Source organism: Triticum urartu, unplaced genomic scaffold (assembly GCF_003073215.2).
Source record: "Triticum urartu cultivar G1812 unplaced genomic scaffold, Tu2.1 TuUngrouped_contig_524, whole genome shotgun sequence".
Classification (NCBI taxonomy): Eukaryota; Viridiplantae; Streptophyta; class Magnoliopsida; order Poales; family Poaceae; genus Triticum; species Triticum urartu.
Window position 1 is genome coordinate 22,602 of NW_024115899.1, and position 27,395 is coordinate 49,996.

The window sequence follows — 27,395 nt, forward strand, 5'->3', positions numbered from 1 at the left end:
GAAACACTATCTGGTAATGAACAAGAACCTAGTGATAATATTAATGATGTTGTTCATGTTGATGCTCAACCTAGCAATGACAATGATGTAGAGATGGAACCTGTTGTTGATCGTGATAACCCACAATCAAAGAATCAACGTTATGATAAGAGAGACTTCGCTACTAGGAAGCACGGTAAAGAAAGAGAACCATGGGTTTAGAAACCCATGCCTTTTCCTCCTAAACCATCCAAGAAAAAGGATGATGAGGATTTTGAGTGCTTTGCTGAAATGATTAGACCTATCTTTTTGCGTATGCGTTTGACTAATATGCTTAAAATGAGTCCTTATGCTAAGTACATGAAATATAGTGTTACAAATAAAAGAAAGATACTGGAAGCTGAAATTTCCACCATGCTTGCTAATTATACTTTTAAGGGTGGAATACCAAAGAAACTAGGAGATCCCGGAGTACCAACTATACCATGCTCCATTAAAAGAAACTATATTAAAACTGCTTTATGTAATCTTGGAGCCGGTGTTGGTGTTATGCCTCTCTCTTTATATCATAGACTTGATTTGAATAAGTTGACACCTACTGAAATATCTTTGCAAATGGCTGACAAATCAACTGCTATACCTGTCGGTATTTGTGAGGATGTGCATGTTGTGGTTGCAAACGTTACTATTTTAACGGACTTTGTTATTCTTGATATTCCCGAGGACGATAGTATGTCTATTACTCTTGGTGGACCCTTTTTGAATACTGTAGGGGCTGTTATTGATTGCAACAAAGGCAATGTCACTTTTCATGTTAATGGTAATGAGCATACGGTACATTTCCGAGGAAACAACCTCAAGTCCGCAGTATTAATTCTATTGGAAAAACTTCAACGATTATTATTGGAGGTTTTGAATTTCCTCTTCCTAATGTCAAGAAGAAATATGGTATTATTATTGTTGGGGACATGCATATCCCCGTTGAGGTAACCTAGTGTTATTCGAAAATTCTCTGGTTTCATGCGATTTGGAAAGAGTTTGTTAACAAGACTTGATCAACCTTGTTAGTGGATTCCTTTTGATGAGTATGAGATGGATGAAGTTAGAAAGCACAACTCTCCGTACCCTCTTTTTACTTTCTGATATTTAGATTAAATAAAGAAAAAAAATACTATTTTGTGTCTGTTTTCTGAATTATCCTTGCATACAAAATACCCCGAAAATAAAAGTTCTCCAAATTTCCTGAAAATTTTATATGATTTTTTCTAGAATATTTAAGAATATTTGGCACTAAGAACACACCAGGGAGACCCACCACCTGGCCATGAGGGTCCATGGCGCGCCCACCCCCATGGGGTGCGCCCCCTGCCTCGTGGGCCCCATGTGGGCCCCCTCCACTTATTCTTGCACCCACACACTTCGTCTTCCTCCAGAAAAATCCTCCACCAGCTCAAACCTGAGTTCTAGCTCATCTTGCTGTCATTTTCGATCTCCTTGCTCAAAACTCCATTCAGAAAACTGCTTTGGGGGATTGTTCTTCGGTATGTGACTCCTCCAATGGTCCAATTAGTCTTTGTTCTAGTGCTTTATTTATTGCAAATTTTTGCTGCTTAGGTGACCCTGTTCTTAAGCTTGCATGTCAAATTTATATGGTTAAAAGTAGTTTTAATGCATGATATGGCCTCTAGGCACTTGTAGGAGCAGTTGCTATCAATCTTGTTGAGTTTGGTTCACTTTTATTTTGAGTCACTAAAAATTTTAGAAATTTTTCAGAGGAAGAAAAATGTTTAGGAAAATGTACCAAGGTGGTTCCTCAAGGAAGCAAGGCCCCAGGCTCGCGATACGTGAGTCGGACAATGAACTACCAAGGGAAGCTCAAGTGCGGCCTTGCGAATGGCCGTCAGAGGAGTTCATGGTCCAGGCAGGCATCAAGGATGAATTTGACGCATATGTGCGTAACGCTGATCTTGAGAGCTTTGTGTCAGATAAGTGCCGGCAATACCTCTATCTAACGGATTCATTTGTGAGAAGGTTTAAATTCACATCCTCGCGCAATTCTCACACTGTTTTATTTGATCTTTATGATAAATCATATACCATGGACCTAGAAGATTTTAATACTGCTTGTAAACTCCCGCACTGGGGCAATGTTAGTGAACCTCGCAAATCTGAGTATAAAGACTTTCTTGCTAGTATTACTGTGGGGGAATCTAGGGAAATCACACAAGCTACCATAGGGAGCATTCATTTCCCTTCCATACATTATTTTGCTCTTTCCATTGGTAGATGCATTAACGGTAAAGATGAGGCTTGTCACATGTTTGTTCCAGATCTTACTGTCCTCAAGAGTGCGGTATTAGGTGACAAACAATATAACTTGGGGGCTATTGTTGCACGTAGGTTGCATCACAACAGTATAAGTGGAGATTTGTTTGGTGGAATTTAGGCAACTCGTGTAGCTAACTATATTGATATAACCATACGTGGAAATGATATTGAGTTGCCCCCTGCTTACCTAGATTATAATGCCATGGTTCGCCATCAGTTTGTTGAGAGGAACGATCAGTTCCTCCAGTACCAACTAATCTTTGACTGACAGCGCACCGTTCATGTTGCTCTCCCTGCTCCTACTTTCTTTGACTTTCAGGCAGAAGGGAGATATGTTATAACCAGGGAGGACGCGAACAAGTACGAGAGGAGGACGGAGGCAGCTCGCCTCCAAGCTGCAGCTCGTCAGGTAGTAGCTGCTGCATCTCAGTACGACCCCATCTACAACTTTGGATATCCACCAGGCCAGCCGTGGTCATAGACCAACTTAGGCCAAAAGCCTAAGCTTGGGGGAGTACGTATCTCTCACCGATATTACATTCATGTTCACACACTCATGCCGGTTGTCGGTGCTCATACTTTTTCATTGTACTATACATGCTAGTTTATTTTCTTTTCCAGCATTCTTCTTGTGTGTTTGAAAAACCTTAAGAAAAACAAAAAAAATAGTTGTAGTTTTTAGCTAGTTTACTTTCCATGCTTGTAGTAGTAGTAGTAGTAATTAAAAAGAAAACCCAAAAAGATTTCTCGTCCTTCTTTTGCTTGTTGGGAGCTTTCCCGTGTAAATAGTTTTGTTTCTTTTCTTTTCTTTGGGGGTCAAGAGGAGAAGACCAGGATGAAAATGTTGAGTGGCTCTCATATGCATTATTGTTGATCCAACAGAGAGCCCATATTACCTTGTCTTCTCCTGTGCATTAAATGCTTGGAGATTCCAGCTTAGTCCAATACACGTGCACTATCATTATTATCCACACCATTCGGTCGTGCAAGTGAAAGTCAATAATGACGATATATGATGGACTGATTGAGATGAGAGAAGCTGGTATGAACTCGACCTATCTTGTTTTTGTAAATATGATTAGTTCATCGTTCCTGATTTAGCCTATTATGAATGAAACATGTTTGCAATGACAATTAGAGATTATAGTTGCTCATGCCATGCTTAATTAGCTAGGAGTTTATAATGGTTTACCTCGCGTGCCAACATGCTATTAAAATGGTTGTGATGTGGTATGATAGGGTGGTATCCTCCTTTGAACGATTTGAGTGGCTTGACTTGGCACATGTTCACGCATGTAGTTGAAACAAAATCAACATAGCCTCCATGATATTTATGTTCATGGTGAATTATATCCTGCTCGTGCTTGCACTCAGTGTTGATTATTTTTAATGCATGTTCATGACTGTTTTCGCTCTCTAGCTGGTCGCTTCCCAGTCTCTTTCTAGCCTTCACTTATACTAAGCGGGAATACTGCTTGTGCATCCACTTCCATAAATCCCAAAAGTTATTCGATATGAGTCCACCATACCTTCCTATATGCGGTATCTACCTGCCGTTCCAAGTAAATTTGTATGTGCCAAACTCTAAACATTCAAATGAAATTCTGTTTTGTATGCTCGAATAGCTCATGTATCAACTAGGGTTGTCTATATCTTCCATGCTAAGTGGGTTATTCACAAGAGGAGTGGACTCCGCTCCTCACTCACGAGAAAATGGCTGGTAACCGGGATGCCCAGTCCCATGCTTAAATTAAAATAATTGCAAACAAAACTCCCCCAGAATTGTTGTTAGTTGGAGGCACCCATTGTTTCGGACAAGCCATGGATTGATGTTTGTTGGTGGTAGGGGGAGTATAAACTTTACCATTCTGTTTGGGAACCGCCTATAATGTGTGTAGCATGGAAGATATCGAGATCGCTCGGTTGTTATGTTGACAATGAAAGTATACCACTCAAAATATCATTTATCTCTATTTCAAAATTGAGCTCTGGCACCTCTACAAATCCCTGCTTCCCTCTGAGAAGGGCATATCTATTTACTTTTATGTTGAATCATCACCCTCCTATTAAAAAGCACCAGTTGGAGAGCACCGCTGACATTTGCATGTATTACTATTAGTTTACATTGAGTATGACTGTGACTGGATCTCTTTTACCATGAATTACAATGTTTAGTCAGTCCTTGAACTTCAGAGGTGCTCTGCATTTATGTTTTGCGGTCTCAAAAAGGGCTAGTGAGATACCATCTTGTTATATCATATTATGATTGTTTTGAGAAAGTGTTGTCATCCAAGATTTACTATTATTGCTCGCTAGTTGATTATGCCATTGATATGAGTAAACATGAGACCTAAATATTATTGTGAATATGGTTAGTTCATAATCTTTGCTGAAAACTTGAATGCTGGCTTTACATATTTACAACAACAAGATCAAACAGAGTTTGTAAAAGTTTTTCTTTATCATTTTCAGTTTGTCAACTGAATTGCTTGACGATAAGCAAAGGTTTAAGCTTGGGTGAGTTGATATGTCTCCATTGTATCTACTTTTCCAAACACTTTTGACCTTGTTTTGGACTCTAACTTGCATGATTTGAATGGGACTAACCCGGACTGACGTTGTTTTCAGCAGAATTGCCATGGTGTTATTTTTGTGCAGAAATAAAAGTTCTCGGAATGACCTGAAACTTCACGGAGAATATTTTTGGAATATATAAAAAATACTAGCGAAAGAATCAACGTCAGGGGGCCCACACCCTGTCCACGAGGGTGGGGGGCGCTCCCACCCCCCTGGGGCGCACCCCCTGTCTCGTGGGCCCCCTGATGCTCTACCGACCTCAACTCCAACTCTATATATTCACGTTCGGGGAGAAAAATATCAGAGAGAAGGATTCATCGCGTTTTACGATACGGAGCCGCCGCCAAGCCCTAATCTCTCTCGGGAGGGCTAATCTGGAGTCCGTTCGGGGCTCCGGAGAGGGGAATCCGTACCGATCGTCATCACCAACCTTCCTCCATCACCAATTTCATGATGCTCACCACTGTGCGTGAGTAATTCCATCATAGGCTTGCTGGACGGTGATGGGTTGGATGAGATTTATCATGTAATCGAGTTAGTTTTGTTAGGGTTTGATCCCTAGTATCCATTATGTTCTGAGATTGATGATGCTATGACTTTGCTATGCTTAATGCTGGTCGCTAGGCCCCGAGTGCCATGATTTCAGATCTGAACCTATTATGTTTCCATGAATATATGTGAGTTCTTGATCCTATTTTGCAAGGTCAATAGTCACCTACTATGTGTTATGATCCGGTAACCCCGAAGTGATAATCATCGGGACCACTCTCAGTGATGACCATAGTTTGAGGAGTTCATGTATTCACTAAGTGTTAATGCTTTGGTCTGATACTCTATTAAAAGGAGGCCTTAATATCCCTTAGTTTCCAATAGGACTCCGCTGCCACGGGAGGGTAGGACAAAATATGTCATGCAAGTTCTTTTTCATAAGCACGTATGACTATATTCGGAATACATGCCTACATTATATTGATGAATTTGGAACTAGTTCTGTGTCACCCTATGTTATAACTGTTGCATGAGGAATCGCATCCGACATAATTATCCATCACTGATCCATTGCCTACGAGCTTTTCACATATTGATCTTTACTTAGTTACTTTACCGTTGCCATTGTTACAATTACTACAAAACCAATACTATTACCGTTGCCACCATTACCGTTACTTTCATATTACTTTGCTACTAAACACTTTGCTGCAGATATTAAGTCTTTCAGGTGTGGTTGAATTGACAACTCAACTGTTAATACTTGAGAATATTTTTTGGCTCTCCATCTGTCGAATCAATAAATTTGGGTTGAATACTCTATTCTCGAAAACTGTTGTGATCCCCTATACTTATGGGTTATCATATGCTTTGGCCAATACTCTCCAACCTTTGTAACCAAGAAAGGCTTGATTCTTTTTCATTTATGATATATACTACAAGTTAAAGCCCTCCTTTGTACGGACATGAGTTTAACTTTGGTCTCCTAGTCCATGTGAATGTTCGGGATCTCCAAGACTTCCTCTTGCAAAGCATTGTACGTTGTGAGCAAAATCAAATAAAAAATTAGACATTTGTTCATAAACAAAAATTAGCAACATTAAAGAAATTATCCATTCATAAAACATATTGTCTTTTGTGTGAAGCTCTCTGCAAGCACAAGGGAGAGGTAATTATTCATTAGGTACCTAGTGTGGTGTTGAACCACCTGGTCGCACCTTAGTACCCTCCTGTTGCCACACCTACCACACATGCAATCCATTTACTACATTGACAAACCAATAGAATATTAAATTGTTAGATAATGTTAAAAATTCTATAATTGTAACAATATATAAAATTCATTATAAAAATAGGCATGAGTTTGCCAAAAGTGAAACAAACCGAAAACTAGAAATTTGATTACACATTGATGAATCAACATTTCGTCAAAACATTGGCACTCATGTATATTTTCTTGAAAAATAAACCACACAAGGCAATACACATCTCACAAATGTTTCCTCGGCTCATAGTCGGTACCGCATGGCATACAGCCATACATACATAATCATGCATATATAAAAACGGTGATCGATGGACAATGGCGGAGAGGACATTGACGAACGTTGATAGGGAGAGGAACAGTCGGGGAGGGGGGTGGTGAGTGCACTACAAAATTTTCTCTATTTTATGATGTTTCACTTGTGTCACGTAAAACCGTTTTTCTTCACGGAAGCGTCATCATAAAACAGATCTTCACGGTACCAATTCCTTCGTTACGGAAGATCGTGTCTTAGGTGACAAACCCAAAATTGTCAATGATGGACGTTTTTGGTGACGACCTAGAATGTCATCTATGATAGGCCAATTTGTCGTCTAAGATAGTTTTTGTTGATGATAATCGGTCACCAGTGATCGGTCCGCGGGTTTGACCGATCAAAGATTCTAACAAGTAGGGCTAGCAGTTGCTGGCGTGGCTTCATCCATGTGGGTCCGCTGTGGGTTTTATCGTTGACGGTCCCGTGAATAATAAGTCGCGTCAATTTTGATCAATCAACGCTGTTGACATATGGGCCTAGAAGATGTTGATGTGGCTGCTTACATGTGGGACCAGACATTGTTTTTTCGGTGACGATGTGTCGTTTGACCGGTCAACGATTCTGACATGTGGGCCCAGTGTAGTGCTGACATGGATGCTAGCAAGCAGGTCCATACGTGGTGATGTGGCTTCTTACATGTGGGCGGCGGCAGCGAGGTAGGACCAGAGAGAAGAGTGAGAGTACGAGGAGTACGGGCAGGGGAGTGAGGAAGACAATGCCACCTCTGTCCGTTTATGAGCGAGCCCGTTTGGGTTCTGACCGCACCGGTTGTGTAAGTCCGGTTAATGGCCGCGTCGTCTCGTGCCGTGTTGACGTGTGGCCTAATTGGCCGGCCCGGAATGTCAGAAAACAACTTAAATTGTTAGCGATCGTTTTTGGTTTTTGGTTTTTTGAAACAGCTGACGCCAAAAGTGGTAGTTATCGATCAAAAATATATTTTTAGTAGTTTTTTGGAACCCTAAGGTGAATTGCGGTAGTTTTATACTATTCACTCCCTTATGTGCCCTATTTCCAACTCTCTCAACGATAGGGAGCGAATCATCTCACCTCATTCAGCTTCTGGCAAGTTTTCGGTTAAATCTTTTACTCTAGACTCATGTTGAGCCGTCCCACGGGCAAGTTTTCGAGGGTGTGAAGGGATCACATTCCCCTCAAAATTAATATCTTTCTTTGGCAAGCGATTAGACGGCGCCTTCCGGCTAGTGACTAGATCTTGGAACGTAACGGTAATACCATATGCAGTTCTCTTTGTGGAGAGATTGAGGACTCGGAACATATCTTGCATATATAGCAAACACTCTGGAAAAACTAGCAAGATGCCCGTGCATTTTACGGAACATCAAGATGTAATTTTTTTTATAAAACACCTTTATAATTGACCCATGCGGGAGTAATCCCAGGTGTAAAAACTATTGATATCTCGAGAAAGATGAGAGATAAGGTGAGGAGGAGTGGTGTGTGGTGGTGATTGGTGGTCGAACTGAGCGGAGGCATGGGGATGGACGGTGCCGGCAGCGGCCACCATGCCAGATTGTTCGAGAGGCTTTCTTTTTTAATTGCTCAACAATGAGGTTGTGAGAGATAAGGATGAATGAGGGAAGGCCTTATCAGCAAATGTGAAGAGAGATGCGGGTACCTATTTACAAAATTGTCATAGTTTACTTTCTATTCGTCGGATATAAAAGAGGTGGTCTATATAAGATGACAAGCACACTATCATCATCAACTCGGTTTTTATAAGAATAGAGATGATCTCCGTGATGGCTCTCTGGATCATGTTACAAGGAATCATCATCTTGTGCCTGGAGCTGTGCACCACTTTAGAGGAACAGCTGGCTCGAGACATCAAGATAGGGACGCCGGCCACGGATGGCAGGGCGGCCGTTCGTTGCGGGACGTCGTCGGCGATGGTCGTCCGTGCCGTGGGGCGTAGGAGCTCCCGCGTTTGACGGTTTCCGATATCCTTTTCCGTTTTTGAAGTATATATATCCTTTGGGTACAAACCAGCGGACCAGAAACTAAACCCCAAGCCCAGCCAGAGAGGTCTTCGCCCTCTTCCTCCCCCGAAAGAAGGAAAGTATAGTTCTCATCAAAAAGAAAACTAGGCGACTTCATCTCCGTCCTCTCCTCCGCCGCCCTCTCTGGCCGATTTCATCTCCATCTCCATCTCCGACGTCACCATCGGAGGCCTGAAGGTACGACCGATTACATCTCCATCTTCCACTCTGCTTTCCTCTGGGATTAATGGGCTTTTCTTTCGCACCAGCAGATTACCACGCGGGAGCCCCCTCGCCGCGATTCTTTCTCCTCCGTCCGGGAATTTTCCTCTCACCAGATGAAGACATGTAAGACAGTGTCCACGTGCACCCCACTGGAGGAGGCTAAGGCACACATGTGTTTGATATCTTGGGTTTCAGCAAGCACAGGGGCATGGGCCACGACCGCGACAGCTATATTCGTTCCAGATTTTTCACCGTCGGCGGCCACGACTGGGCCATCTCCTTCTTCCCTGATGGTTTCAATGGATATGGCCAAGATTACATCTCAGTTTATCTCGTGCTTGTGAGCCACAGAACTAAAGTTCGCGCATCTTGCGACATGAGGCTGGTGGACCAGTACACCGGATGCTCGTTTTCAGTGCATAACATAGGACCTAGGATTTTCAATCCCGCTGATACTACTAGGGTTGCTCCACAGACTCCTTGTTTCATAAGGCGGAACGAGATCGAGGGATCCGCATACCTTAGGGATGATCGCCTCACGATTGAGTGTGTTGTCACTGTCTTCAAGAAGCCACATGTTACCGGAACCAAATCGTTCCCCGTAATCGACATGCCACCAGCTGACATGACTGAGCATGTTGCCAAGCTGCTTGAAGAAAAGAAGGGATTTGATGTCAGTTTCATTGTTGGAGGAGAGGCCATTGAAGCACATAGGTTTGTTCTCGCTATGCGGTCGCCTATTTTTAAAGCAGAGCTCTATGGGTCAATGCGGGAGGCAAGGCCAGGGCAGTGCATAACCATCAAGGACATGCAACCTGCTGTTTTCAAGGCCCTGCTCCATTTCATCTATACTGACTCCTTGCCTAGCGGCGAGGATACTGAGATGGTCCAGCTTTTACTAGTGGCTGCTGACAGATATGCAATGGATAGACTCAAGTTGGTTTGCCAAAGCATCCTTTGCAAGGATCTGAACAAGGACACTGTGGCAACCACATTGGCTTTAGCTGACCAACATAACTGCCTCCAGCTTAAGGATGCTTGCCTTCAGTTTATCGAATTATCAGGTTTCAAGGATCTCAAGGCGACTTGCCCATCTTTCATAGAGGACGTATTGAAGAAGAGAAGAAAAGTTTCATGAAGCATGAGCAGTTATATTGGCAGATTTGCTAAATTTCTCATACCAATTTGTCATAGGGATAATCAGCTCAATGTTAGACGGATCCAAGAGTGGTTAGGTTAATTCTCAAGTGATATGAATGGCGTGAAAGTCGCACTAATCAACCTATCCAAATCAGAACTTTTTATTTATCAGGTTGCTGATTTTACCTGGAGTGCTTCTCTGCTACCTATAATACTTGCTCTTAATCTTCTTTCAAGAGTTCCTTCTTGTATGCAACCTTTGTTGAGCATTTGATACCCCAGATGGTTTACGTTAGCATGCAATGAGAATGGAATAGGATTCCCCTCTCCCTTTCACTTTCTATAAAAGTTCGTCTCCTCACAGATTTGTGTGATTTCCCTCTCACGCGCCACCAGTCCACCATGGCTCCGGAGGCAGTTATGCGATGAATCGCAGCTCCTCGGTAGCGTGACTTGCCATCATTGTAAAACAAGAGAAAGAACTGGCAAATTGGCAGGGGTAAGAGATGTAATTCTATAATGTGAGTTGGTTGTTGAGAGTTTCTGTTTTATGCAAGACCAATTTATAAGCATCTGCCTTCCCAGGGATAAAAGGGTGTGGCATGAAAAAAACCGAAGATATTTTCACTTCTTTAAATGTACAAACTATTTAGTTAGCAAAGTACAAACAACGTTATATTAGATGCAAAAAAACTTCAGTTAACTGCGTGAACTGTCCCCCGCAAACAAAAAAAAGTGTTAACTGAAGCTTACATCAGTTAAACAGACGTTGTCGGACAGTGAACAGGGGAGCCCTTGGTCTTGGAGGGACGTTGATCTTTTACAAGTGAAGTGCATCCTAGCCGTCCGTCTTTCTGGTAGCTGTCGAATTCTTCAGAGAAGTTGCTGATTTCATCAGGTGTGTTCAGAGACAGGAAGTTCAGAGAACTAGTATACTGACGCATACTCTGAACAAAATTTGAGTGCTCATTCAGTTTAACTGAAATTAAACTAGTCAAACGTACGAGGCAAAACCAAAGCATCCACACCCTTATTCTCCACGCCGAATCACTTACCGACGACAAGCATATGTAGCACTGAATCTGTTATATATATTGGCCATAACATATTACTATGATCATCACTCGTAAGCTTAAACTGGAATAGTAGCAACTAAACTCTGATTGCTCATTTGGTTAAACTGGAAGTGAATCAGTCAAACACTTGAGGCAAAACAAAAGCGTCAGAAAAGAGCCAAAGATTAATGAATCAGACTACACACTGAATGACATCCACAGCAAGTATGAAGTATATATCATCTACTAATGTGAGAGCACTTGACAAGGGAACAAGTCTTACAAGTATATAGTTTCATCATCTACTCAAGTATGTATGCCTTGCCACATTAGGGCACATGCATCACAGAAATCATTCTGTTCTGTCAAAACAGAGCAAAGCAGAAAAGGCTCAGCAGTTAAATTGATCATAGTTGAAGCAAAGCCTTGCTCAGAGAACTAGTGTCCTGACGCATAGTTCGAAAAAAACTTGAGCACTCAATCGGTGTAAGTGAAAATAAACCAGACAAAAATACGTGGTAAAACAAAATAATCAGTAAACAACAAAAGATTATTCTCCACGATAAATCATTTACCGGCGACAAAGTACTGAAAGATACAAAAGAAAAGAGTGACAAGCATATGCAGCACTGAATCTGTTAATGTATTGGCCACAGCATATTATTATAATTTATTTAAGATTGATCTCCGCTTGTACGCTTAAACTGAATCAGTAGCAATGAATCGCCAACGAGGCTCTGAGAACTCGATCATTTTGGTTAAACTGAAGGTGAGTCAGTCAAACACTCAATGTATTGGCAAGGTATGAATGTATGATACAGTTGCTCGCATACATGTGCATTTTACCTCATAAAATACTTTTCATTTCATGCTTGTCTTCCTTGTGCCATACAAACACATATCGTGATCCGTTCAGATTGAATAGTCTGGTGGCACCACCATCATCTTTTCCGCTGATGTCTCCATCGAAGCCGAGGTTGAATCCATGATGAGAGCGGCGAGTTGATATCAGTTCATTACTCTAGGCAAAACAATAACAAAAAAGTTCTCTGAGTGCATGCATACTTTATCCATGATATTGGATGTTTTCTTAGGCAATTGACAATTGGACGTCCTGGTGAATAATGCAGGTTCTTCCTTGTTTTCATCTCTCTGCCTAACCCTGCACAACCGACTAGGTCATTTCTTGTTGCGCAGGGATCACGTGGCACTGCTAATGCGGATGAAGTAGGGACAACCTTACCGGCATTTACCTCTGGGCCCAGGTGAGATGAGATGTTCACTTGGCCTCCGTAATCGGCGTCAAATATGCTTTCGCTAGCCTGTGGCTGTTCAGAATTTCTTGACTACATTCGGTTTCTATTCTTAAAAAGAATTTATTGGTAAATTTTCTTAACTGGTTGATTCACACACAGGGAAGGATCAACAACATCACCTCGGTTTCCGGGATCATCAGCAGCATTGGCCAGGCCAGGGAATACAGTGGAAGAAACATAAATGCAAGTAGCAGCCATGTCATGTCATGGCAGGCCAACCTAGAATACGGTGGCAGGAACACTAAGCTTGTCTGGCATTTTGCCTTATTGGTTTTGCAGGTGAATGCGGTTGCCCCGGACTGGGTCGCATCTCACATGACCACGAAACCAGTACGCCAACAAACGGCTCCTTTACGCATATCAGACCCACTCTGTGTGTGAGGCTGTGAGCCTACTGAGGAACTGAACTTCAGAATCGGGGCAATATCTTAGCTTCCAACGTGACACTGACAGCAGTCTGCAGAGTGCGACTTCAGAATCGCACCAACCTTAGAAACAGCAACAAGTCACAGCATTGCCCCGGTGTAAAATTCGCGCCAAACTCTCGGGTTTAGACTTTAGAACTAGAGAAGATTTTGCAAAATTTTGAGCGCTCATTCAGTTTAGCTGAAACTGAATCAGTCAAACATATGAGGAAACAAGAAAATATTACTAACGGATCAGTCTATTCTCCCTGCAAAAAAGAAAAGAAAAGAAAAGAATCAGCCTATTCTCGGGCAGGCACACGACCATAGTAGGATCCAGGTTAAAGGTCTCTTTCATGACTAGCATTGCTGTACAATTCTGAAATGTAGCATTCCTCTGTAAACTTATATAAGACGTTTTCGATCACTAGTTTAGTGACTAAAACGTCCTATATTTGTTTACAGAGGGAGTACGTCACTAGTATATGATATTGTTTGCAGCACTTTAGTATTCTGCATAAATATCAGAAGATTGCACATTACAGTACTTGTTTAAGATAAACCTAGATATCAGGTGCTGCCTATATCTCCAAACACGAGAGACATATTGTCAGAAGAACCCACAAAATAATCGCTAGCAATAATGACAAATTGGTATCTAAGGAGGGAAGATTAAAGTCACTGGATACAGTTCTTGGAGATGGGATGGACCTCAACTCTAGGTCTAGAATTAGCTACGGATAATACTTGATCGACATGCGGTGAAACAGAGTTAACTGAAGTTTACAGCAATTAAACGTCAGTTAACTGTAGCCGTTGTCGGACACTGAACAGTGGAGCCATCGGTCTTCGAGAGGCGTTGATCTTTCATAACTGGAGCGCATCCCAGCCGTCCGTCTCCCTGGCAGGTGGCAGCATACCGGTTCGTGTATTGATGCTCGTAGCTGTCGAATTCTTCAGAGAAGGTGTCGATTTCTTCAGGTATATTCAGAGACGGGAAGTTCAGAGAACTATTGTCCTGACGCATAGTCCGAACTTTTTTTAGCACTCATTCGCTTTAACAGATACTAAACCATTCAAACAAACCAAAACATTAGGAAACAACAAGATATTACTACTATAAGACTGTAATAAGTAAAATCTCAGGAAGATATGTTATAAAGCTAAGCAAGATATTGAAGGAAACAACCACAAGCATATGCACAAAAGAATGGTCTATTATATGTATTGGCCTTGGCCATAGCATATTAGTATAAGAATTTTCAATGATGATCACTTGTAAAATGTAAGCTTAAGCTGAGTAATCAGTAGCAAGGAAGCTCGCTCATTTGGTTAAACTGAAAGTGAAGCAGTCAAGCACTTGAGGCAAAACTGAAGAGTTAGAAAAGAACCAAAGACTAACGGATATATATAGTTTCATTTACTGATGCCATAGCACTGAGAAGGAAATAAGCACAAGTATGTAGTTTCATTGGTCTACTCAAGTATCTATCTAAATAAGCAGAAGCATAGAGATGTTGATGTTTCATAGCTGGAGCGCATCGTAGCTGTCCGTCTCCCTGGTAGCTGTCAAATTCTTCAGAGAAGATGCTGATCTCTTTATGTATGTTCAGAGACTGGAAGTTCAGAGTACCAAAAGTCCTGACAACTAAAACTAAATACTTCCAGCACTCATTCGGTTTAACTGAAACTAAACCAGTCAAACATAAGAGGCAAAGCCAAAGCATCCACAGCCGTATTCTCCACGCTGAATCACTTACCGACGACAAGCATATGCAGCACTGAATCTGTTATATATATATTGGCCGCAGCACATTACTAGAATTTACAACGATCATCACTCGTAAGCTTAAACCAGAACAGTAGCAACTAAACTCTGATTACTCATTTGGTTGAACTGAAAGTCAAACACTTGAGGCAAAACTAAAGCGTCAGGAAACCAAAGCATCCAGAGCCTATTCTCCACGCAAATCATTTAGCGACGACAAAGGACTGAAAGATATAGTAGGACCAAACCAATCTGCTATATATTGGCCAGAACATAAGCTTAAACTGGAATAGTAGGAACTAAACTCGGAGTACTCATTTGGTTAAACTGAAAGTGAATCAATCATACACAAAGAGCCAAAAATCAGTTAAACACAAGGCAAAACTAAAGCTTCAGAAAAGAGCCAAAGATTAACGAATCAGACTGCACACTGAATGAGCACTCAAATTTGCACACTGAATGAGCGTCAGAAAAGATCCACTGAGTGAGCAAATAAACAAGGAAACAAGTCCTACAAGTATATAGTTTCATCATCCACTCAAGCATTGCCACATTTAATTTGGCCACATCAGAGGAATCATTCTCCACTCACAGCGGCGAGGTGAGCTAGCTAGCTCTGCCCTGGCGGTGGCGGCGGTGGGCCGGGGTTGTGGCAAAACATGCACGCCTTATCGCCGGACAAGCGGCAAGCCTCGCACCTCGAATAGGCGGCACGCTGAGAACCCGCCGGAGGAGAAGGCTCGGTCGCCGCCAGCAGTTCCACCACCGAATCCCGGTACTGCTGCTGACCCTGAGGCGCGCCGGCGTTGCTGGGAGTGGGAACTGAACTCGGCGACGGCGTTGCTGGGAGCTCCGGATGCACGTTGCTGGGAGTGGGGACTGGACTCGAAGACACATTGCCGGCCAGCGTGTGCTGCGGACGCACGGTGCCGGTCTGCGCGTAGTTGTAGCTGGGGACTGGACTCGGAAGCATGGAGCCGATCCGCGTATGCTGAGGAGGAGGCGCGTTGGCCATGAATGTATCCCTGAAGCAAGCGTCGCAAAAGGGCATCTTGAGAGCAACCCGCGTGGCGCGCGCTCCGCAAGAAGAGCATCCTGGTGCCCTTGCCTGTGAAGAAGAAGGCTGGCCGCGGAGGAGGTCGAGCTGGCGCTGCTGATCAATGGCAGTACCGTGACCCTGAGCCTGGGGTGCACGTGCACCGGCGCTGCTGAACAAGGGCCCGTTGCCGGTGAAGATATTGCTGTAGCATCCTGGTGAAGAAGACTGCCGCTGAGGCGCTGGGTTCGCCGGGCCCGACCGGACGAGCGAGAAAGGGTTGTTCAGAATATTGGCCACCTGCAGCCTCATCGCATCAGCCTGGGCCTGGAGCTGCTGCTCCCTTGCCCGTGAAGAAGACTGCCGCTCCGGTGGCGGTGCCAAGGTGTGGAGGGGTGGAGGCCTGATCTGCGCCTGCTGCGGAGGCCCATTGCGGGCTGCAACAGAAACAGAAGCCAAGAAATCGAACTCCGGCGTCAGGGAAGAACCAAGAACAGAGAGAAAGGATTTGTTTTCTTGGGAGGGAACGCACCTGGTGAAGAAGACTGCCGCTCCAGTGCGGGGTTCGCCGGGCCCCACCGGAAGGGAAACATGGAAAAAGGCCTCGGCGGCGCATCCATGTTAGCCAAGAACTGCTGCTCACGGGTAGGGACTGCCACTGCTCGCCAAGAAATCGAAGTCCGGCGTCAGGGAAGAATCAAGAACTGCACGGAACAGAGAGAAAGGGTTTTTTTTTTCTTGGGAGGGAACGCACCTGGATTGCGCACTGCTCCCCGAGGCGCACCGGCGTAGCCGATCTGCGCGTGCTGCTGAGGCGCACCGGCGTGAAAAAACCGCCTGTAGCAAGCCTCGCACACGAGCAGGTTGAGAACAACCCGCGTGGTGGGCGCTCCGCCGCAACAAGTGCATCCTGGTGCTCTTGCCCGTGAAGAAGAAGGCTGGTCGCGGAGGCGCTGCTGATCAATGACAGTACTGCCGTGACCCTAGGCGCACCGGCGTTGCCGATCTGCGCGTGCTGCGGACGCCCGTTGTCTGCTGCAACAGAAATACGCAACAGAAGCCAAGAAATCGAACTCCGTCGTCAGTGAAGAACCAAGAACCGCAGGGTGGACCAGAGAGAAAGGATTTACAGCTTTTCTTGGGTTGGAAGGAAACGCACCGAACTGGGAAGAGGCGACGGGTGGGGGGCGTAGAGCGGGCGTAGTCGCCGCCGTCACCCGTGGAAGCTCCTGCGAAGTCCCGTTGCCGCCTGCAGTCGGCGTCCGCCCTGAAGTCGCAGTGTCTTCCACGGCTTCCGCCTCACGCTCACGCCGCTGGCGCTGCCTTCGCTCTTCATTGTTGGCGACGGCCTTCCGCTTGTCCTCCATCTCGCCTCGGTCGAACAGCTTCGCAAGAACCGCTGGTGCGCCCAATTGAAGAGGAGAGGGAGAGGGCGGATGGAAGGAAGCTACGTATGAGAAAGGATGGGAGAGGAGGAAGGCGAGGCGAGGCGAGGCGAGGGAGGCTAGCTATATAGACGACGACGGACAGAGCGCCCGCTGCAACCGATCGATTTCAAGAAGCAGAGAGATTCCTTCAGCGGTTGGTCGTCCGTTGGTTTTGGAGGGAACGACACGGGAGGAAGGAAGAGCCTCAGAAACGGGCCTAATGCAATTCTGATAGCCCAACTAACGGCCCAAATCATCAATAGCGGGGGGCTAGGCCGATGCTATCCAGTTTTGTCATTTTCTTTGCTGGAAGAGAAACTATTTCATTTTAATTTTACAAAATTCCAGTGTTCCAAACGAATAAAAATGGCACTAGATTTTTTTATTTATTTGTCAGATTGCTGAAAAACAAAACTACCAATAAAAGTTTTACCGTGAACGCGTTTTTCTAAAACCGGGCTAGCCCCCTTTCCATTGCATAGAACGAAAATACATCAGTCTCAGAAACATTCGGGAGGAGGGGGAAAGAGAGGCGGCAAGTTCAACACGCTACAGAAAACCCACAACATTCGCCGCCATTGAAACGAATGTTATGGGTCAAAAATCTGATAGCACCAAAATAAACTAGTCCTATTACATGCCCGCAAAATAGGGACATAACACCAACATCACAAGAAACGTTTTTTAGCAACTAACAAGCACTACAGAAGGGCAACTACCTAAACCAACCGTATGAAACTTGTAACCATCAGGAAGAAACTTGCGACTCCAAACATAATATCGCCAATAGTTATTAGGACAAAGCTTAGTCCCTAACACAACCCCCACCGATTGCCAGATCACCCAAGCAACCGAACAAGTAAAATAAATCGTGTGGTGGCCTCAGGTTCACTGCAAAAGAAGTAGGATAGATTACCAGGCCATTTCCTACTCGTCATAACTTGACAGGTAAGAACATCATTCTGGGCTAATTGCCACATAAAAATTTGGATTTTGAGAGGTAGTTTAGCCTCCCAAATCCATTTATAGCTGCAACCACTAAAAGATTTCTCTAGCCATTTATACATGGATTTGGTCGAGAATTTAGCATTTCTGCTAAGACCCCAATAAACCACGTCACCCTCAGCCGAGAGACGAGTATGTTGGATTAGGTCCAACGTATCTAAATTTCCAAACACTTTTCCTCTTACTTTGAACTCTAATTTGCATGATTTGAATGAAACTAACCTGGACTGACGTTATTTTCAGCAGAACTGTCTTGCTGTTGTTTTTGTGCAGAAATAAAAGTTTTCAAAATTGGACGAAATTATATGGAGAATTGTTTTGGAATGTATAAAAAATACTGGCGCAAAGAACTAACAGAGGGGGCCACAAGCTCAGGGGACGCCCCCTCCCCCTGGTGCGCGTTGGCTGAGCTTGTGGGGCCCTCGGCGCTCCGTTTGCTGCAAGGAAATAACTTCTCAGGTGTGGTTGAATTGAAAACTCAACTCTTAAAGCTTATAAATATTCTTTGGCTCCCCTTGTGTGAATCAATAAATTTGTGTGAAATACTACACTCGATGACTGTTGCGACTCCCTACACTTGTGGATCATCAAAGTGCTACAGTTACTTCATCGAGATCAATGGCAGGCTAAGCAATCCAAATGTTCATTTGGCCAATCACAGGTTGTATACTTGGGACATTTCATTGATGCACAGGGTCCCCAGCAAGACCAGAACCATTCAGCAATGGCCAATTTCCAATAATATTAAAGAGGTCAGAAGCTTTTTGGGACTTGCAGTTTATTAACTTATTATAGGAAGTTTGTGGATCACTTTGGAATCATAGCAAGAGCATTGTTCAACTTGTTGAAAAAACATCAACCTTTTGTGTGGACAGATGAAACACAAACTGCATTTACATTACTGAAGCAACACCTTATCTCTGCACCCATTCTGCAATTACCGGACTCTACTAAACCTTTCACCATAGACACGGATGCATGTGAGTATGGTGTGGGAGAAGTATTACACCGATGTCGCCACCCCATCGCATATATGAGCAAGCCTCTGGGTCCTAAGAATCGAGGGTCTATCTACCTATGAGAAATAAGCATGGCAACATTGATGGTAGTTGAACAATGGCGCCCCTACTTACAAACTGAAGAATTTATCACTAGAACGGACCAACGCATCCCCATTCACTTGGATGATCAACGACTCTCTATTCCTTGGCAATAAAAGGCCTTCACCAAGCTGATGGGTCTGAGGTACAAGATCATTTACAGGTAATGATACACTAATAATGCTTCTGATGCACTTTCTCGACTTGCTCTTTCAAAGGAACATATGTCAGCAATTTCAGTCTGTCGACCAGCTTGGCTACAGTATGTTGTTGCCAGTTACGCGTCCAATCCTCGGGTGAGTAAGATAATTTAGAACCTACAAACACAACCCGATACTAAGTAACAGTTTACTCTAAATATGGGTTACTCTACTTCAGAGGCCGCATCTGGTTGGGAGGAGCTCCTACACTACAACACAAAATACTCAAAGTGGTTCACGCCGGCTAGGTGGGGGCCATTCTGGATTCCTTCACATATCACCGATTGCGCAAACTCTCTTTGCATGGCCAAAAATGAAGAGACAAGTACTTCAGTATGTCTAGGCCTGCCTGATCTGCCAACAAGATAAACTAGAGTGAGTGAAATACCCCAGCCTCCTTGAACCATTGCCTTTGCCGAACGGCGCCCGGAAGGTAGTCATTATGGATTGACGAGCTACCACAGTCTGGGAAGTTCAAGTGCATATTGGTCGATGTGGACAAATTTACCAGATACGCTCATTTCCTTCCACTCAGTCACTCGCAGTAAAAGTGGCTTTTTCCTATGTTGACAATGTTTATAAGTTGCACGGTCTATCTGCATCCATCATATCAGACAAGGTCCGGTGTACACAAGCAAGTTTTGGACATAACTATTCGACACAATTGGCACTGAGCGGAACATGAGCACACCATCCTCATATGGATGGTCAAACGGAAAAGGTGAATCAATGCCTCGAAATCAATCTTCGTTGTTTTATCCAGGCATGTCCGAAGAATGGAGTCATTATTTGGCTCTCGCGGAATTTTGGTATAATTTCAGCTTCCACTCTACATTACAAACATCTTCATTTGTAGCTTCGTATTAACCAAGACACGGGTCGAATCAGCTTACCTGCACAATCCCTTTCACCGCAGAAATGGGAGGATAGAAAATTCATGCAACAAGTACTCTGACGGTGTCCTGGACTAGGGGGTACTCACCACGCCGTCTCCCGATCAGTTAGATTGGGCCGAGGACCCCCATGGCCGTATACTCATGGGCCAGTTCAGACAGCTGCCGCATACAAGGAAGATTCCACAAGACTTGATGGTCAAGACAAGGACTCCTCCCCCACCGGCGTATTCGGCTAGGACTCTTGTTATCCTAGGCCTCTGGTGCATTATATAAACCAGGGTCAGGCTAGTCGATAGACAGGAAAACAATCATACCATAGGCTAGCTTCTAGGGTTTAGCCTCTTCGATCTTGTGGTAGATCAACTCTTGTCTCATATCATCAAGATCAATCAAGCAGGATGTAGGGTATTACCTCCATCGAGAGGGCCCGAACCTGGGTAAACATCGTGTCCCCTGCCTCCTGTTACCATCCGCCTTAGACGCACAGTTCGGGACCCCCTACTCGAGATCCGCCGGTTTTGACACCGACATACTCACCCAACATCTGCATCATTCTACGTCCAGGACCCAATTTTAATTTATTTTTTGCTTTCAGGGTGCTTTGTGCTATTTTTTAGGGACCCTATTGTAAATTCAACGGATGACTTGTGGGCTCCACATCTGACCTGAAATAATTTTTACATGGTCTGTTCTACCAGACCACGGGCCATACCGTATAAACATTTGCAGTATGGCGAGGGCGTTTGCAGTTGTTGCTTTTCTTTGTTATTGGTTCAGTGCAATTTTCAAGCTCCGACGGGCGGCGTACAATAGGAAGAAGACTTGTATGCTTTTAATGTAACTTTGTGCTTTTATTGGTTGCTTTACGTCCTATTATGTATCCGTTGTATTCACCTTCCCTTTCCTCGATATTGATTAGATCTAAGATACCTTTTGGGTGTCTTTATTCAGGAAAAAAATAACATAAGCCCTACCGTGTGAACGTTTTGCAGTATACTGTAAACTGATTTTGCCGTACGAGATTTTGCAGTATTTTCTAGAATTGCTCCCACCAGCTGTAATATGATAACATAAATATTTTGATTTCGAAAGCACAGTTACAGTTGACGCTAAATGTAAAAAAAAAAGGGGGGGCAAGAGGGATACTTATTAGTTTGTCATAAACATCATGTGTGAAACGGCTGATTTTCTGAAAATGGTGCTTTTTATTGAAGAACATCAAGCACAGCATCAATTTCCTTATTTACCCCAGCAATACTGTATTTACCCTCCTGTCACAAAAATTCTTCTACTAGTACCTCATCTGGAGGGCCTGACTACTAGCTCTGCCCTCGTCTTAAATTTTGATTGATGAGCGTTGCGATGTCTTAATTTTTCAGTAAGCAGTAGTTCGGTCCAATAGTAGTACTGTACTACCTCATTTGCCAAGGGCATCATATACTACATGTAACTAGCGAAAGTTTAGATCCCTTGTCACCGGCTCAACTAGAACAGGAAAAAAAAATGCTTAATAATCTGCAACCAACTGAGCTAGAGGGGGGGAAGATCAAAATTGAATTGTCTGAAAGAATGTTTTGGTTTTTTGTAATTTCCTGACGCATAATCAAGCATGGACAAGTCTTAATTCGTCATGTTTGTCTGCAAAGAGTTTTGAAGAAACTTGCGTTTACAGTTAAACTCTTCTTTATCCAAATTAGTTCTGTTATCGTCTTATAAACTGACAGAAGGTACAAGGGGATAGATGCACACTTTCTGAAGCAAAAGCAGCGCAACAAACATTCAGTAGAGCACATGATGGTGAAGGATTGCATCTTCAGCCATTCTCGACATTAATCGGGTACAACAGAGCCCTTACTGGCTTGCTCATCGAAGTGATGAAAGAGCCACTAGACTATAGGCAATTAGATACACATGATCCAATCAATCAAAAGTCTCATCATCTTCTCCCTGAATCAAGGAGCAGGCTAGGCTACGGGGCGCCTACTCCTTGGTGGCGACGGCCTTCTTCTTGGGGGACTTTGTGGCGGCCTTCTTCTTGGGCGACTTGGCCTCCTTCTCGGCGGCGGCGGACTTCTTGGGGAGCAGCACGGAATTGATGTTGGGGATCACGCCGCCGTGGGCGATGGTCACGCCAGCGAGCAGCCTGCCGAGCTCCTGGTCGTTGCGGACGGCGAGAAGCAGGTGGCGGGGGATGATGCGTGTCTTCTTGTTGTCTTTGGCAGCGTTGCCTGCAAGCTCCAGGACCTGAGATTCAGAAGCCCACCCATACAAAATCAGTCATCTGTCGAGCACGAGAAGAACAGAGCAGAAGAGATGCTCGGGGACAGGAAAGATGGGTACATACCTCGGCGGCGAGGTACTCGAGGACGGCGGCGAGGTAGACGGGGGCGCCGGAGCCGACGCGCTGGGCGTAGCGGCCCTTCTTGAGGTAGCGCCCGATGCGGCCCACGGGGAACTGGAGCCCGGCCTTCACGGAGCGGGTAACCGCCTTCTTCCTGTCGCCGCCCTTCCTTCCTGCCATCTTTCTCCTCCTCCGGCGAGCTGGAAACTACTCGAGATGCGTCGGCGGCGGTGCTTGCTCGAAATGCTCTGAGTCTGTGTGTTGGGACGGCGGCGAGGGCGCGGCTTTTATTGGAGGCAGGAGCTTCAGGGCAGGGGAGGGCGATCCGCGTGACGTAGTGCGCTCACCGTCGGATCTTGGGGGAGCGGACGGTGGAGATTGGTTTGGCTGGCGGCGATCCGTGGGAGGGTCCGATCGGCGAATCAGAGAGCAGGGATGTTGTTTTTACCACTGGACTTGGTTCTCTCTCTGCAGCATTTATACATGATATTTTTTTCACACTTATCTTGCATCCAATAGACATTTCACTTAGAGAAATTTGGTTATAAACTTCCTCCATTCACCAATCACGATAAAATAAATCCAGCGAATGCTACTTATGCAAATTGTAAAAGAAAATGTTATGTGGTAGTATTAGATTTTTTATCAATGTTTGCATAAGTGGATGATAAAGTACATCAGTGTCTAACGACACAAACCATTTACAATTTACACAACGTCCAACACTACCAAACGAAGCAAGTAAAATATGCTCCCATGTATTTGCTGGACTCACAGAAAGCTCCTTGTTGCTTCGCTCCGTATTATGCACATGGTGAGTTTTGCCGGGTGTAAAGTATATACCTTTGACTTTTGTTTGGTATCTTGCATCGATTTTTGTCCCTTGCATTTGTGGCCCAGTTCAACCTAGCTGAGATACTACAGGCATTACTCACAAAAAAAGAGATACTACAGGCTGTGGGCCATGTTCTGGAACGCGTTTGCTTGTCGTGACATCACTCGGTGTTCTCAATATGTGGAATAACTAGTCACCTCATTGTTCATGTTGCTTAAACTTGTCTCAAACTCTACTAACTTTTTCATATTATTTCCAAAGTCACGTCTAGTCTTATCAAGAGTCCCTTGGAGTATTTTTAGCACTATTACCTAATGATTCCAAAATAGGAATAACTTCACATAATTTGTCAAGTTTCTCGATGATAATGGCATTCTCACTTACCAACCATGGTTTGTTTTCTTTTGATCGTGACCTCAACTAGACCCTCTATTACATTAAAAGCATCCAAAGTATTAGTACCTAGAAAAATTCCTCCTCAAAGAGTATCTAGCACATGTTTGAACCAAGCAGATAATACATTGTAGAAGTTCCTTAGACGTAGAGTTGTTGCTTCATCATTTAATTCTTATTCTAACCAAACTCCTTTTTAAACTCTTTCCTCCCCGTTTGTTTGAAAGTAAGGATTTCCATCTCCTGTGTGGCAAACTCGCCTATCCTAACCAAGTGGAAATAAAAAACGTGCAAATGTCATTGGAAGGTGTTTCTTATGGTGGAGACTTGGATGGCGTTCATTGGTTCGCCAAGTGTAATTATCCAATGCATAAAAAGTGTGAACAATGACTTTCTCATGTGTGTAAGTGCAATATGGAACACTCATGTTCATGCCAGATAATGTTGTGATAATACATATATAGGCAGCATGTCCAGACTTTATTGTTCATCTTTTTTCATGGGAGGGGGGTGTTTAACAAAAGGATCATTCGATAGAAGGTCAAATCACATGTTTACTTCAATTACATTAATGGTAGCTTTAATGGTCCTTAAGAACAACCTATCTAGTATAATAGGTGCAATGGGATATTGAGGAATATCAACTATAACAAGATCAACCATAACAAGGCAATCATTAATTTGAATGACCACACCATGTTTATTCCCTAATACTTGTGGAAGGTAGAATTTGACATGTCCAACTTAATTTCACTAGTAACAAAAGGACCAAGATTGAGATTATCATAAATTGTCCTAGGGTAGTGGAAACACTGGCCCCTATATCACATAAAGCATTGGACTTGTTCAATTCAATTTCAAGATTCAATCACTCAAATATACCCTCTTGTTTAGCGAGAAGCTTACATATAAGTTCTTCTCTTCGGCATCTAGTTCACATACCTTTATTGCAACTTGATCAACGAAGTGTTTATACGCCTCATCATTTGATACCTCGGGTACTGAATGTTTGAGTGTCAATATCTTCAGTAAGTTTGCAATAGAGTATGATTGTTCGGGTATATGACTCTTATCAAGCACCTCTGGAGAATCTTCATTGTTTTTCATCATCTTGACACTCTCTACCAGATTGGGTGGCGGCTTTCTAGCGAACTTAGCTAGAATTACCGTTTGTCTCTCTGCAATTTTAGCAACGTGTGCCTCCATGATATGATGAGTTCTTTTCTCTAAAGCTTGCACATCGTTAGTGAGTCAAGAAATCTAAATGTGACAAGCTCAAGCGAATTATAGTGTTTTCAAAGACATGACATACTTTTGCATAGTTATTGTAAGTTACATGGTCACTAAGAAAAGAGTGTTAACATCCCTCCACCATGGTAGTTCTAGATTTAAAAATTAGCATAGAACAAGCTCAATATAACACATTTTGGTGTAATAGAACTGCAACATGAGTTACAGCAATTGCATACAACATAAGAGCAGTAATTGAAGGCAAGTATATGCGAGCATACCAAATTGTGGACCTCCGCTAAAAAGCGCACAACGCCGGAGATGATTTAACTCAAGCAAGACAAACAAATGCCAAGCCGAGTATATATAATTGTAACTTTTATAAGCCTGAGGATCAAGGTGCTTGCTTGCGTCATCTCTATTACATATAAGGCTTGATGAATGTAAATTAATATGAATGGAGAACCGGAGCAACATTATTCACACGATAACCTGCAAAACAACCATCAGAAGATTATCATTATCAGATAGTACATTCACTACAATAAATTATATTATTTACAACCGGATCTCATGCACTTACGAAAATTCTAATTGATTTTCTCAAGGTTGTAGTACCATGAGAGAGACATTTCGTTGTGAAATATGACCAACGTTCCTTTGGGAAGTACGCATGAACACACTCCACACATGTTCCAACTACCGAGTAATTCCGCTCTAATAAAAAATGCAAGTAATTTCTAGTCTTACCTTCAATTCAGCTCGAAACATGCAGTAGCCTCATTCTTGCAAGCAAACATGCATACATGAAAAAAATTCTATAAATCCGACGTCTGTTTTTTAAGCCTGGCAAATCAAATGTCTTTGGGGCAAATTATGTTGTCGCGAGGATGACAATTTCCTTTAGCAAGCATTACAAATTCCAATTGAACATGGCAATAATTTGTCAAGCTTACTGAAGGAAATTGCCATTCTCGCGATAATATCATTTACCATCTCGGGCCTTCAATTTTCCATGCTCAAAAAATTGTCATTCGATTTTTAGAGGAGCAAGACAGGAGCTTCAAACCAACTTCAAATTATATTAAAAAATCACCTCTCTCTATCATATTGACAAAGTCTTCTCCTCCACACACCGGATGACAAAGTAGCCAAGGCTCGGCCACCGAAGGCCTCATAGGTCCACACCCCATTTACTATTTAACAGTTAGATTCAATACTACATATCATTGTACCCTTATTACCACCATGTAACTCAGTTTGATACATAGATTTTAAGAATGCTATACTTTTATATCACAAGTCAAACCTAAATGTCACTTACATATACCATACCTGGCATGAACCCCACTTGTCCATCCCAACTATAGAATGGGTCAGTGTGCACCATAACCCTATAATGCTGGATATGGCGTTAGTGCAGGTGGATATAGTTGAACCAGGATGGGAGAAGTTTTTAGTGTCCGAACCAACTGAAGACACATCCACGAAGCTTGTATAGTGCATAAATAAATTGATCCTTTGGCCGAAAAAGACATAATTATCAAAGGGATGTCCTCTCCGCGAAGTTTGTCACATGGACAATATAGCGGCAGAGTTCGACAACCTTCTCATTTATGTACTGAAGACCACGCCACGTTTAACGAGTTGCGGGATCTAGGCATTAATATGGAAATTGATGTCATAGATCACTTTGAGCACACTGCCCTGAAGGGTCCGTCCCCTACTATTGTTGATCTTTCTCAATGCAAGAAAAAAGCACTATTGGCATCTAGGCCGATATGTCTTCAACAATGAAGCTAGGGTGACGCGCAAAGTACACTAGAGGTGAGCCAATGCTCGACACGAAGGCCCTTCAGAACCTTGAGGAGGAGGGACTAACTCTGCATGAAGCGTACATGATTCAATGTAGTGACCCAAAGGGATACCGAGACAACTTCCGGGTCTTGGTGCCATTGGTTTCACTTCTCTCGTGATTCTAAAGAAAATGAATTCAACATTGAGTACTAGGACTTCTGGTATTTATTTAACCTAGGGAAAACTAGAGTTGTCCATAATTAGACCATGGACTCTT

The 27,395-nt window shown here is 43.4% G+C and overlaps 1 protein-coding gene and 1 pseudogene across 1 annotated transcript; one reads left to right on the forward strand and one right to left on the reverse strand.

Annotated features, from left to right (window-relative positions):
- The first annotated feature begins 9,226 nt into the window (after positions 1–9,226).
- LOC125528961 lies at positions 9,227–10,761 on the forward strand (annotated as a pseudogene).
- Positions 10,762–22,275: 11,514 nt separating this feature from the next.
- LOC125528959 (histone H2A.1-like) lies at positions 22,276–23,125 on the reverse strand. Its single transcript, XM_048693380.1, has 2 exons — positions 22,867–23,125; positions 22,276–22,766 (listed from the first exon to the last, which is right to left on the reverse strand). The coding sequence occupies exons 1-2, from the start codon at positions 23,041–23,043 to the stop codon at positions 22,503–22,505; spliced, it is 441 nt and encodes a 146-aa protein (XP_048549337.1). The 5' UTR covers positions 23,044–23,125; the 3' UTR covers positions 22,276–22,502.
- Between the last annotated feature and the right edge of the window lie 4,270 nt (positions 23,126–27,395).

Bases quoted from the DNA above. Each gene is read 5' to 3' on its own strand.
- LOC125528959 (XM_048693380.1), bottom strand. From the start codon at position 23,043: ATGGCAGGAAGGAAGGGCGGCGACAGGAAGAAGGCGGTTACCCGCTCC. The intron at 22,767-22,866 runs GTATGTACCCAT...TCTGAATCTCAG, and splicing joins TCGAGTACCTCGCCGCCGAG to GTCCTGGAGCTTGCAGGCAA.